Consider the following 13,777-nt stretch of genomic DNA (forward strand, 5'->3'; position numbering starts at 1 on the left):
AAAATTAAATATGCTATACTATAATCTAAATATTAAAAAAAATACTAAGTTGTTTTATAGGTATATGAGTTTTGGGTTTATTATTGTGATGGTTTATTTCTCCTTAGTTTGAGGGAGATTTATACATTATGGTTTGATTTTTTATACTTTTTACAGAGGATAGCTGTACATTTAGGTTGGGCATTGTGTAGTCATGCAACATGTGATCACAGTCAACTATTATTTCTTTATTGGCTGAATAGGCTTTTTAGGTGGTGGTACTTGCTCTGGTTGTTCCTCGAACAATGAATTTTTCTGAAGTAGATCTATGTATTGCGGCTCCTCTCTCGGAACTAAAGCTCTGCTCGCTATACGTAACGTCTTCTTAAATTTAGGGTTTGACTCAATCAGGTCACTCTTGCTTTAAGTCATACATTACAAGACAAAATAGTTAAGTTAATAAAAGAAAAACAAATTGCAAATAAATAGCAAAAATAAAAATGTCGTATCTATACTTTTTTAATTCACTATTTATCCCCACTAGCATACAAAATTTTATGACTAAATCAATTTAACATCGAAATCTCTTTGATAACAGCGACTAACAACTTGATTGCGTCTTGGCGTGCATGCTCCAGAGCTTAGAATAATACAATTATATATATAAATACCTGCTGTGTTTATAAATATATAAGTTAAATTGTAATACAAAGAATTTTACAACAATGTACTGAAAGTATTCCAAAAAATGTACCAAAAAGATGTCTATCTAAATTGAATTAACAGTAAATATAAATATTGAGTTAATTCTAAGCAGCTACTACTCTATTGGTCATATTATGGCTAAATGCTAAAATTGAAGTTTCAACGCAAAAAAAACTAAATTTTATAAATAACAAAATTTCTAAATTAACAAGCAAAGATTGATTAATGTCAATAGTTGCAATTAATCTAAAGTTAGAGATATTTACCAATTAATTAATAATTAATCTAATAAATATCTTTTGACTCGTAGTAGTCTATTTATTTTTCGACCTGATGAAACTAAACTAAGCGAAATTAAATTAATACTCTGAGTCTCATCTACCTAAGGCTCTTTGGAAAATTTTAGCCCCTCGAGCTTCAATGTCGTGACATTACAGGTCTATTGTCACGACTTAACAGCTAATTTAATAAAACTTCTGAGACTAATGTTGAACGTGGCGACATTGTTGCGCTTTGCTGTCAACTTCCATCTTCGGACTATTATCTCGGACGTTGCGATTTTGTAAGCCAATCTTGCCACTTAGGGACCAGTGAGCTTGGTCTTGCTGATGTTGGTTGAAAAATTCGTTATTCTTTCTAGATCAGTGACGATTTTCAGGTTGTCGAGTCACATACCATCTGTTTGTCTTTATTCCCATGTGATATATCTCACCGGGGATGGCTTTTGCTTTTGTTTCTGTTTCGGGAATCTCCACATTTAGGGATATTAACTTACGTTAATTGAAGTTGCTGCCCTAGAAATGCCAAGTGCTCACTTTTCGTTATTGTCTAGTTTAAATATATAAATTAAGAAAACTAGTTCTCCATCGAAAGACCCGATTTCAGGTCATATATCCCCTACACATGCACCACCCAACCAAGGGGACAGGGAAAGCTAAAGGCCCAGGCCAAAGTTCATTTTATTTATTTATTTTTCTCCATAAAAAAAAATGGAAGCAGACGAGATAGCAAAGGAGCTGCAAAACATTGAGTTTGAGATTCATGATGTTGAAGGTGATATAATTTATCAATTTTCATGATTAAATTATTTTATATACCTTTGTTTGTGGAATTATATGGATGAGCGTGTTGCTTAATTGAGTAATTTCAATAATGCTTTAGAACAAATACGGGAGTTAATTGAGAAGCAAGAGAAGTTGTACGAGAGACGGTCGGAACTGCAAGTTTTACTGGAAACATGTCCTATAGATGTCAAAGTTGGCTCCGCTCCGACCAACGTACAAGCGGAAGATTGGTCAAGGTCATTTGACTGGGATTCTCAAGCCGAAGATATTAGGTTCAATGTTTTCGGCATATCTTCCTATCGTCCAAATCAACGAGAGGTAGGTTGCTTGATTCCATTATGTTTGATCACCCCTTTTATCGTTCTTTTTCTTTTGGGACATGATAATGGTATGAAGGTTAAAAATGTGATTTAGTTACTAATTAAAATAAGGGTTTTGTAGATCATAAATGCAGTGATGAGTGGAAGAGATGTTCTGGTGATAATGGCTGCAGGTGGTGGCAAAAGCCTTTGCTACCAGCTCCCTGCCATACTTCGTCAAGGAATTGCTCTTGTTGTTAGTCCTTTGCTCTCTTTAATACAGGATCAGGTCATTCTTTTTCCTTCTTTTAGTTATTATGAATATCTGATACTACATTATTTGGGTTTTCTTTTTCTTTCCCTTCAAAATATTGACTGCAAGTATTAATAACGATTCAGGTAATGGGTTTGGTTGCCTCAGGCATTCCAGCACATATGCTTACATCCACCACAAGTAAGGAAGATGAGAAGTTCATATACAAGGCCCTCGAGGAAGGTGAAGAAGACCTAAAATTATTATATGTCACACCTGAGAAAGTATCCAAAAGCAAGAGATTTATGTCTAAGCTTGAAAAATGCCATCATGCTGGTCGCCTCTCTCTTATTTCCATCGATGTTAGTCTTCCTTTTCTCTACATATTCTTTTCTTGTCATTTTGATGTGTATATCTTTGCTCCTTTGATCCTTTTGCTTATTTTAATTTCTTATTCTTTTTAAACATTTCATATCTTTTAAGCATGCATGGTTCCTTTTTACCAATATTGTTATGATTTTAGTTTTAAATATTTTATGCTGTGAGGGCTACTAAAATTGGTTGTTTACTTGTTTCTTCTAGATCCATACCTTTATCTTTTATATAAGAATCGGAAGTAGCTGGAGGTTATGATATGAACTAATACGAACATTTTACTATGCCTGGGTTTTTATATGTTAAAATGCATTACACAATCTAGGTTTGATACATATACTTTGTACATGTTCTTCTTTCAAAACGTGTTGAACTACTGGTTATACATAGTAAACATAATTATTTGATAGAAAGCTGCAAGTGTCAAGCAACTCCAACATTATGAATCCTCAGGCTAGACTGTTGATAACAATATGCATGCATGCATGTATGTATCATTATTATTTTGTGTAGGTGATTTATGTTTAAATTAATAGTTTGCATGACCCAATGTTACTTTTATGTTGGTTATTTTGCAGGAGGCTCATTGTTGTAGTCAGTGGGGTCACGATTTTCGCCCTGACTACAAAAATCTTGGCATACTAAAAACTCAGTTTCCAAATGTTCCTGTAGTGGCTTTAACAGTATGTAGTTCCTTGCCCCTTAACATTCACACGCATTTGTATATTTGCTGTTTGCATAGCTGCAATTTTTTGGCTAAATATATGACCTTACTTTTTAAACATATTTTGCAGGCAACTGCCACAATGAAAGTCCAAAATGATCTGATTGAGATGCTGCATATTCCAAAATGCGTAAAGTTTGTCAGCACTGTCAACCGGCCAAATCTTTTTTATATGGTAATTGGAACAATTATTAGTAATGGCCATTTTGTTGTTAAGAGTTTATGTAGGAACTATGTTATTAGATAAAGGAATTTTCTTAAATTGCAGGTCCGAGAGAAGTCATCTGTTGGAAAGATTGTTGTTGATGAAATAGCTAAATACATAAAGGAATCCTATCCAAATAAGGAATCTGGCATAGTTTATTGCTTTTCCAGAAAGGAATGTGAGCAGGTATGAGCTTTTTTACACCGGAGGTGCCTCACACAACCCTGTACCCATAAAAGAACATTTCATGTCTTGAAATGTTTGCTATTGCTGTCCTCTATCTAGGGGCATCATAATTGGAGGTTGTTTGTTGACTTGATTATTGTTTACAGTTGATAGTTCTACTCCTAGGAAGAGAAGTTATGCACTTAGTTTAGTTCCAAGTCCACATTATGGAGAGATGCATAGAAGCACTAACCTTTATGTTGTTAATAAATGCTCTCAGAATCATGCCATACCATCATATTCACCAATATATTATTCATGATCATTTACTACCTGTTAGCATGTTATTTGCCTTGTCATATTGCATCCTCAGGCATCTTAAGGATCCATTTTAATTCAGTCTTTTATAATGTCTGGACTATGTTCAGATGTTCTAGCTGTGTTGCAAGTTAAAACAGTAAATTGATCTGTTGGTTGTCAAGTTATTAAGTCTTACTTATAGGGTGTCAGTATCTAATTTCTAGATTTATAGTGAGTACATAGGTATGTATTATATATTCCTTTCACTCTATCAAGAGCTGTAGGTTGCAAGTGAGTTATGTGAGAGGGGAATATCTGCTGATTATTACCATGCTGACATGGATGTAAATGCTCGTGACAAAGTTCACATGCGGTAATCTCAACTGTCCTAACTTCTAATAGTGATCCTTTATGCTTAAATTATCTAATGCTCAGAGTGAACTTTTATTTTTCTTACCTTACTAGATTTGCACCACATACTTGGAAGTGACTAATCACTGCAGTATGAATTATATAATTCGTCTTTTCTATATTTTTTTTAATTAAAGGGTGTGACACTTTTGGGATTACGTAATTGGTTTATGTTTGATCCACTGGGTGAATAAATAAATTATCATAGGATGACACATTATTTCTAAAACTAGAAGTAGTCAGGTGTTAGAAATTATATTTTAATAACTTTATTTAGGTTTAATTAAATTTTAATTAAAAAAATTATTTCAGTCATCAAATGTGAAGATCCTGAAATGGCCGAGTATTCTTCACCTTTGTTCCTAGAGGTCATGCTCTCTTCCTCCAACTACATTGCAGAACATATCAATAACTTCAAACCAAACCTGCTAGAAATTGATTGAATTTAGGTACTTGTTACTAAACCTAGAAAATACCAATTATACCATAAAGCCTACGATGTAGAAAAGAAGTACCAATGAATGTAAAGTAACCAAAGAATCTTAATTAGCCTAAACAATGTAAAGATTACAATCGGACCCATAAAATATAAAGTAACTTAAATTTCAAAACTAGCATATTTTTATTTTCTGTCAGCCTCTTACTCGTGTTTCATGATGTAGATGGAGCAAAAACAAATTGCAGATCATTGTTGGTACAGTAAGTTTACCATCAGCCCTTTTTAGATATCTTGTCGGTTCTCTGTTTTCAGTTGTTATACCTTCACTTTTATGCAGGTTGCATTTGGAATGGGAATCAACAAACCTGATGGTAAGTATGATTAGGGAAAAAGATACTACTTACTGGAGAAAGAAAGTTGTATTGAATCAGGCATTCTAATGTGGATTGAAATGGTCATGTAGCCTGCAGAAGTTAGCTTTTATAGTTTATACGTGTACTCCTTATATGGCAATTACCTTTATAGTTTTCTGGCAATCCCCCTGCTAAAGCATCCCGAGTTATATATCTTGGCAGTCTCCATATTTTATAGATGAAGTTGGTAGCCATATACATTGGAAGATAAACTAGTAGGCACTTAGAAAAGCATTTTTTGTCATTCCTTTTTCTTATTTTCCTATTCTCTCTAATTTCTAGCCAGCAAGCTTCCTACTAGGTGTATGCTACTCAATATAATTTTTACCTGTTTCTGTTATATCTAACACTTGTTTACTGTTTGATATTGTAACTGTTTGTAGTCAGGTTTGTCATCCATCATAGCTTGAGTAAATCAATGGAAACATATTACCAGGTTTTTGGCCTTCCCTTTGTAAACTTTTTCCTTCATACATTCTCTTTTTCTCTGACTTACTTTGCTACAGGAAAGTGGCCGAGCTGGAAGAGATGGACTCCCCTCTGAGTGTTTACTCTTTTTCAGGTCGGCTGACATGCCTAGACAGGTAACTTTTTGGCTTTTTTTATTATTAAAAAAAGCTGTCATGTTTGCTTCGGACTTGTGTTAATTGTGATCTTTGTTTTAACAGAGCTCCATGGTCTTCCATGAAAACTCTGGATTGCAGAACCTTTATGACATAGTACAATATTGTCAGGTATAATCATCTGCCTTTTAACTCTGCCGTGTATATATATATACACATTAGGAAGTTTGTCTGCCAGAATGAGTTTAATAATCAGACAATTGATTTAGTTTTACTCTTTGCACCTTATTTGTTGCTTACTTACTGCTGGTTAATTTTTAACCTTTAGCTATCTGTGATAGAATGGGGAGAAGTAAAACGAAACGAAGACCCTTTTAAGATGAAAAAGTACAAATGTAGGATTTTTTTTTTCTTCTTAAAAGTTGGTTCAATGACTCCTACAAATCCTTATGCTTTGTAGACGTTAGAAGAGGGAAGAGACAGCAATATTACAATCTCTTTCACACAAGCCCATATGCTTAGGATGGAAAAGATAGCAATATTACGATTTCTTTCACACATTAAGTTTGGTAACTCCTACTATAAATCCTTACGCTTTTAGGGTTTAGAAGAACCACTGGTTAATTTCTATCATTGGGTTCTTTGGCTGCCATTAGTTGTTCGCCAGTTTTTGTTTAAGAATCGGTACTTATTGCATTTGGATTTGATTACGTTACTAGTGTCTGCATGTGCTAGATCCTTTATTTCAAGAGAGCTACTAAGTATTACATTTTCTTCTTTTTGTAGTCTAAAAGACAATGTCGCCGAAGTGCCTTCTTCCGGCATTTTGCTGAGCCATTACAAGAGTGCAATGGTATTTTTCTTTTACTTTGTATTACTTTTACGCCAATTTTGGTCAATATAATCATAATTTCATATTATGTTAGGGATGTGTGACAGCTGTGCATTCTCAAGTGAGATTAAAGAAGTGGATGCTTCAGGTATGTTTATTTGACTTCTATTCATTCAAGTTACTTTTTCGTATCTAAATTTTATCCTTTAAGTAATATTCTCTTCACCTTTCTTTTCAACTCAATTATATGTATGACACCTTCTGCTTTTCTTGCTTGGCCATCTCATTTTGCTTTTCTCCTCTTCCTTTAATTACATTTTGTTGCTAAACTTTCATTCTGTGGTGTGAGGTATTTGTATTCCCTACACAAGTCAAAATTTATGTCTTGCCTATTACAGGGTGAAAAGCAAATACATTTTATTGAGCAAAATAAGGTGTTTTTTTTACTTAGTTTTTTTCTAGAAGAAGACTGTCTTTATATTAGCTTCTTGAACAGAGTGTTGATTTCCTATACTTTTCTAGTCCAGGAGTTGGGCTACTGATGTTATTATAATTCCTTAGTTAGCCAGACACACAGCGATATAGTTTAAAATGCAATTGAACTTTTCATTTGACAAAATTTAATGGAAATGAGACGCGGTCTCTTTACAGATGTCAATTATCATTTGATTTTAACTTTAGGTGCTTGGATTTTTCTCTTTCTTCTACAGCTGCCCCCCTTTCCCCTCCTTTTTTTATTATAGATGTGTTTTGCTTGGAAAAGAAATAAACAAAGAATAGGGGGAAGTGAAAAAATCTGCGAAAATCTCACCTAGGGTTTCATTTGCAATCGCACCTAAGACATTTGGTTCAAACACCCTCAGAAAGGTGCTGAAAGTGTTCCATATGTTCAACTCAGTTTGTAAAATATTTGTTGTATTGGGGATTATATGTTGCATTTTTTATTTGGTTTGGAAAAATAAGTGGTATTTTGCTTCATATGATCATTTTTTTGCAGGTCATTCAAAACTTTTGATTTCTCTGGTGCGTGAGATGCAAGAGAAAGATCAAAGAGTGACAATGTTGCAATTGGTGGACAGAGTGAAAAATAAGCAAAAGCAACTAGGTTCATCCATCTCTTCTTATACTACATCTAATAAGTATGGTTAGGATAAATCTATATTCCATTGTAGATGTCAATATAGACTTGCATTTCTATTGTATAATTTCTACACTGCTTTGAAGTTTTTTGTTTTCTATCTTGTAAGGTGTAAGAGGAGCAAAAAGATGATTTTTCTATATGTGAGTGGAGGGCATAACATTCATTGGGGTGAAGTATAAACATGAAATTATAACCTCTAGATGGTGGTGGGCATGTATTCCTGTTGGTTGGTGCATGAAAATAATGCCACTCTTAAGAAACACATATCTTGTATTTCGTGTTTAATAAAAAGTCAGAAAGCCTGACTTGTTTGTGGCTATTCATATGGGCAAATTATGCCTCCCAAGAGTACCCTCAAAATTAGTTGAGCTAAGAATATTTAATCACGTGGGCTTTGCTATTGGAACTCCTTATTGGTGGTGTTTGGGATGTATGTCTAATGTCATATTCAACATGTGAGCTACATAAATCTGTTTCTCTGTATGAAAGATAAATATCATATTTCTTTTGTTCTCTTTCATTCATTGTCGTTAAGGTAACCTAAGTTCTTGACTGTTCCCATTTATTGTAGCAACATAATTATATCCATTTTTTTTATGAATTTACCAGATTTTGAACTAAAGAGGGAAGAGATGGAACAGCTTGTAGTACAGCTTATACTAGATCGTGTTTTGGTAAGAGTCGCTTATTTTGTGGACCATGAATCTAGCGTAACTTGTGATTATTTATTTAATCTGACTGCACCATATAAACTTGATTAGTTATTTATAGAAAATACTTCGCTGCTGAAATGGTTCATTTCTATGAGTTAAATGCTCGAGGTGTGCTGAATTACATTAAGAAATCATGTGCTATATGACTTAAATGCAAACTACTGTACCTTTGAATTTGTGCAAAATGAATGGTGTAAGAGCAGTGGTTATTTCAGCAACTGGAGTTCATCATGGCTTAAAACCCTCAAGAGGGTATTTAAAGGAATAGTTACTTCAGTAGAAGTTATATTGCTCCCTATAATCTGAAATTTTCGGGCATACACCTGTTCGCTTCATTTTTATCTAATTTCTAGTATGAAACGGCCCATCTTCATGTTCTAGTTATTGGGAGAATAAGGAATAAGACAAGAACATATATTAAACAAACGCATTGTTATTAGGAAGAAAATCTGCTGATTGCCACCGTGATAATAGTTATTGATCAGATAGTTCTAGATATAGGGGATTTTTCCATTAGGGTGCTGCAGTGATTCTGGATGTTAAGATCTTGCTTTTAAATGTAATGTTGTGATCTTCGTCTGTTTTCACATCTCTATGCTGCTTTTCAATCATGCAGAAGGAAGAATTTCAGCATACAGCCTATGCTACAAATTCTTATGTTACAGTAGGACCAAGAGCAAACCAAGTTTTGCAAGGTGTGTGCATCTGTTCTATAATACATGCTAGTTATTGAAAGTATGTTGGGTTGGCATGGTTGATTTACACTTGAGCCTGCAGGGAAAAAAATCATTAAGATGGATGTCACTAGCACATCGAAGGATGTGGATGGCTATAGGAAATCCAGTAAACATGGTGTCACATCGGGATTGGAGTTCAAGCTAGATGAGCTGAGGAAGGAACTCGCTTCTCATGACAAGGAAATATTCCCTCATTCTGTGTTGTCAGGCCAACAGATCAGCAGCATAAGCGCCCATTTACCAAATTCAATTGAAGAGGCAAGTCCAAAACTTTCTCAACTCTTTTCTTGTGTATTTATCCTATGCTTAACAATTGGTAGGACAAAACTCTTGTTTGCTACCATGCAAAGGAATTTTACTGCTCATCCTTGAGTTCCATCTATTATAAGGACCGGATCAGATTAGTCCTAATTTAACCTCTGGTTTTATTAAAAAGAATCAAATAAGGCCAAACTATAATAGAGTTAACATTTACTATTTTAAAAACATGAAAATTATTTTTTCATTTTCAGTAAAAGATTTCATTTTACAGAACCATAAAAGCTTTCAAAATATTAAATTTGTTAAACAGTAAAAGTTAACTCTGTTAAAATTTGGCTTTATTTCATTCATTTTAATAGAACTAGGATTAAATTGATCTGGTTCCTATAATAGAGTAACCTGCCAAATACTTTCACCATTTTCATTCTATTATTTTTGTGTCTCAAGAGAAAGAGAATACATAACTCGTATGTTTGCACGTGTGTTTATATATATATACATATTGTTTCTTGCAGTTGGAAAAGATTATTGGAAAGTTGAAGACAGAGAAGTATGGGGGGAGAATTCTTGAAGAAGTAAAAAAGTATGGTAATGCAGAGCATCCAAATAATGAAGTGTTGAATGAAGAAGAAAGCAGTGAAATAAGACCTCCTAGAAAGAAGCTGAAGAAGGCCAACAAACAAGTTATTATGGTTGACAGCAGCAATGATGAATCTGATTGATATTTTCCTTATGCTTCTTTCCACACTACCCCTAGACCTACATCTATCCTTTGGCTTCACCATAGTTTTCCAGGCATTTCAGGGCTGTTACCAAACATTTTGGAACTTGAAGTTTCTACTGATAGAAGGGAATATAGCTAAGCTTTTGCTAATTGGAACTCCTCTTAGATTTGTTCTTGTCATGTCATTTACTATGTTATCTTCTCCATTGTGACTAACTTTTTACCTGAGACAATGCTTCGGGTTTTTCTTCAATGTAAAAGAAACAGAAACAGAGATATTTAAAAAAAAGAAATTAAAACATCCTTTTTCCCTTATATAAATTATATTTGTTGTATGTAACTTGTAAATTTTGTCTAACATATCATTCAACATGTGATTGATTTGAATTTTTGTTCAATAATGTCTTAACATATATATATTTTAAAGAGACAGATTGACTTCACTCATTCTGTAACTTTTTTTGTTTGATATGATATTTAATGTGTGTTTCGTATGCTTGATTTCTATCACTTTTTTTTTTAAAGAAATTTATGTTGAAATATAACTCATCATTTATCAAAATTTCCTTCTTTAACGAATCTTGACATAGATTTTAGCCTCATTATCCAAGGGCTCCTTGTATTCATCCTTGAGTTCAATCCACGTCCCCTAATAAGACATCCTCAGGCAAATATGCTGCAAAGCAAAAGTACCAGAAATAGGTAGAATACGATATATGTACACACATGCATACACAATTACAACAATCATAATCTGGATCTTTGCCACATGCCCTGCAAATATAGATGCATACATATTCCACACGTTATTATATCATTATCATTGTTTCGAAAATTAAGGGTAACATTATGCTTTCCTAACTAACATTTATTGACATTAACAATCAATTATCCAGATTAAATGGCACAATTGCATTTTTAGTGTTTGTTATAAAATAATAATTCAATTCAATTTTTTAAGCCCTTACTAAATGACAGAAAATTAATAATTTAATTTAAACAATTTTAACACAATTTTTAATTTTGACCCCTAATTTTTTAAAATTTCATCTCAATCTCAAGTTTTAGAACAACTAAACTATGGTATATTTTAATCAATAAAATATAATTCACCGTGGCAGACTGCACGTGAATATGTATGGAGGGAAACAAATCAAATTGCTAAAACTTTGTGCAATTGTAATGCAATCTTCTGTTTCTGTAATTCAAACTCTTTCATCTACATATATCAAGTGTTAACCAAATCTCTCAACTCTTCGACGCCGTAATTCTTCCAAAGAAAGATCACGAGAATGGCGAGATACTTGCCGCGAAAACCCACCGCTCTCGCTGCTTTGACTTGTTCCACACATCTCACAATTACTTAACCAATCAGAATTATCATATGTACAAGCTTGGCATCTCCATGTACCAGATAAGCTTCTTCTCTCACCCCCACCAACAGTTCCCTGGCCTAAGATTCTTCGTCTCCTTAATCGGAATGTGTTCCTTATAAATCTCACAGGCCACCTTAACAGACTGGTGAGCTCTCTGATTATTGTAGTCAATGGGTTCGGACCAGAATACGAACCCTTCAATTTCAAATAGAGAATCCCAGCAAGTATACCACCAAGGTGACCAAGAAACGAGACACGAGGGACAAACATTTGGATAAGAATCAATTCAGCCCATGCCGCATAACGAGCTGGTACGATAAGTCCATGCACATTAGTGAAGTTTTCTGAATGAGAGTTGAGGATGACTTTCATGGCAAACAGGAGACCCGAAAATCCAACGGCATATTCAGAGTAATAAGGTCTCCTGTAATCAAAGAAGACAAGTAGGGATTTGGCTAATAGCAGGGTGATACCTTGTGACAAACCAAGCAGCGCAACAACCATAGACGCAAACTCGGTGCTGCCCATTGAAGTTTCCAATTGGATCCCCTTCCATAAGAGGGACATCATATTGTAGACCAGGTGAGATTCATCGACATGGTAGAATACCGACAGGAAGAAGCGTTTCATATCTTTGTTCTGCATATTAAAAACATGACAACAGATTACTTGCTAAGAAATCGGGTTGCTTTGGAATATTCAAGTGCCTAAGATACCTAAATTCGCAAAACTATGGATTTTGAAGCTAAAACGAGGCATCAGCTTTGAACAATTGGTAAAACACAAGAAAAAAGAAAGGATACTTATGAAGTAGATTCAAACCATTCTATGCCAAGGGATTAATTATAAATCTTAAACCATTTTTAAAAGGAACAAGGCTCACTGACATTCAAAGAACCCTCTCAATGGCTATGCTTTCAAAGGGTTTCTTCCATTATGTTTTTTTTTTCTTTTCTTACCATTTTCGGGATTTACCTTCAGTGAACTCTCTCAATGTCTACAAAGATGATGAATTTTATTGTCAAAATCATTTGATTTGCATTAATGCCTTAATTTTTTTTTCCTTTTCAAATCATTCGATCTAGTTGATAGTATATCAATGTTGCAACACACAATTTCGCAAGGAAGAAAACTAATTTACTGAGCATCGATATACTTGAGAATTGATTACAATTCGTAAATTAGGTAAATAATTTCCTATAATTTTCAGATTTTTCATATTTCTGATTGATCAATCTACGGTTTCTCTCAAAGATTTCCTAAATCTTTATATGTTTCTCCAGATTCATAATCTTTCTTACTTGATTATTGATTTCTCCTTAGGCGTTAAGAAATCACGCACTGTAAAGCGTACCTTGAGAATAAGATGAGGATTGAACCAAACCTCATCAACAAAAGGGAGGAGAGAATCTAGGAATGAAGGCCTGAGATAAATGAGAGTGTTGGAGGCGAGAAGACCGGCGGTGACCGGCGGCTTCCACGGCAGCCGGTAATATTCGTTGACGGCGTGAAGAGCCAACAACGGCAGCATTCCACGAGACACCGCCCCTCTCCTCCATCTTCCGCTGTCCATCGGCTACGGTTTTTGTCTGCAATTTTCACTTTGTGAATCAACAAAAAGAAAACATTCAATGAAAGATTAAAAGAAAGAGAAGCTTTCTTGCTATATATGGTTAGCATTGCCTTTTCCAGACTCTTCCTTCAGTTTCTATTTGTAAAATTTTCTCTTTACGTTTGTTTAATTTTAGAGTAAATCAGGTCTAATATCATATTTTTGTCGCTCAATTTTAAAAAATTATAATATAGTCATTAAATTATTTAAAAATTTTAATTTAAATAATTAAATTATACAAATATTTTTATTCAAGTCTTAATTTAGTTCTTTTCGATTTTTCATCTACCATACTTTATATTGATTTGATTCTTTTCCGATTCTTATAATATAATGTACTGGTAAAACTTTAAAAAAAAATCAATCTTTTGTACTTAAAGATGAGACCATCATTGATAGTCTTTAATTCCTTTGTTACCCGTACAAAAGATGAGACCGTGTCTTAGATGTCATTAGTTAGTTTCACATTATTAATAGTTTGGCAAA

At 33.9% G+C, this 13,777-nt stretch overlaps 2 protein-coding genes across 4 annotated transcripts; one reads left to right on the forward strand and one right to left on the reverse strand.

Annotated features, from left to right (window-relative positions):
• The first annotated feature begins 1,035 nt into the window (after window positions 1-1,035).
• LOC107928239 (ATP-dependent DNA helicase Q-like 2) lies at window positions 1,036-10,618 on the forward strand. Its single transcript, XM_041075222.1, has 20 exons — window positions 1,036-1,737; window positions 1,846-2,066; window positions 2,190-2,336; window positions 2,447-2,662; window positions 3,254-3,358; window positions 3,470-3,574; window positions 3,668-3,790; window positions 4,354-4,442; window positions 5,143-5,179; window positions 5,257-5,290; window positions 5,716-5,768; window positions 5,839-5,916; window positions 6,001-6,066; window positions 6,682-6,748; window positions 6,822-6,875; window positions 7,725-7,832; window positions 8,478-8,542; window positions 9,198-9,276; window positions 9,359-9,576; window positions 10,095-10,618. The coding sequence occupies exons 1-20, from the start codon at window positions 1,674-1,676 to the stop codon at window positions 10,299-10,301; spliced, it is 2,136 nt and encodes a 711-aa protein (XP_040931156.1). The 5' UTR covers window positions 1,036-1,673; the 3' UTR covers window positions 10,302-10,618.
• An 843-nt stretch (window positions 10,619-11,461) lies between these two features.
• LOC107928241 (rhomboid-like protein 14, mitochondrial) lies at window positions 11,462-13,449 on the reverse strand. Of its 3 annotated transcripts, none has more exons than XM_041075223.1 (3): window positions 13,363-13,442; window positions 13,034-13,268; window positions 11,462-12,318 (listed from the first exon to the last, which is right to left on the reverse strand). In XM_041075223.1, the coding sequence occupies exons 2-3, from the start codon at window positions 13,250-13,252 to the stop codon at window positions 11,539-11,541; spliced, it is 999 nt and encodes a 332-aa protein (XP_040931157.1). In that variant the 5' UTR covers window positions 13,253-13,268; window positions 13,363-13,442; the 3' UTR covers window positions 11,462-11,538. The 3 variants fall into 3 exon arrangements, with proteins under 3 accessions (XP_040931157.1, XP_016714915.2, XP_016714914.2); XM_016859426.2 differs by lacking the exon at window positions 13,363-13,442 and having other exon boundaries at window positions 11,462-11,987; window positions 12,153-12,318; window positions 13,034-13,356; XM_016859425.2 differs by having other exon boundaries at window positions 13,034-13,449.
• Between the last annotated feature and the right edge of the window lie 328 nt (window positions 13,450-13,777).

This window comes from Gossypium hirsutum, chromosome A08 (assembly GCF_007990345.1).
Source record: "Gossypium hirsutum isolate 1008001.06 chromosome A08, Gossypium_hirsutum_v2.1, whole genome shotgun sequence".
Classification (NCBI taxonomy): Eukaryota; Viridiplantae; Streptophyta; class Magnoliopsida; order Malvales; family Malvaceae; genus Gossypium; species Gossypium hirsutum.

What these genes read in the sequence shown, in the direction of transcription:
- LOC107928239 (XM_041075222.1), top strand. Translation starts at nt 1,674, where the DNA reads ATGGAAGCAGACGAGATAGCAAAGGAGCTGCAAAACATTGAGTTTGAG. An exon ending in CGTGACAAAGTTCACATGCG is followed by an intron (nt 4,443 to 5,142) that starts GTAATCTCAACT and finishes TTCATGATGTAG; the next exon opens with ATGGAGCAAAAACAAATTGC. An exon ending in TAAAGAAGTGGATGCTTCAG is followed by an intron (nt 6,876 to 7,724) that starts GTATGTTTATTT and finishes ATTTTTTTGCAG; the next exon opens with GTCATTCAAAACTTTTGATT.
- LOC107928241 (XM_016859425.2), bottom strand. Translation starts at nt 13,252, where the DNA reads ATGGACAGCGGAAGATGGAGGAGAGGGGCGGTGTCTCGTGGAATGCTG. An exon ending in ATCCTCATCTTATTCTCAAG is followed by an intron (nt 12,319 to 13,033) that starts GTACGCTTTACA and finishes TTTAATATGCAG; the next exon opens with AACAAAGATATGAAACGCTT.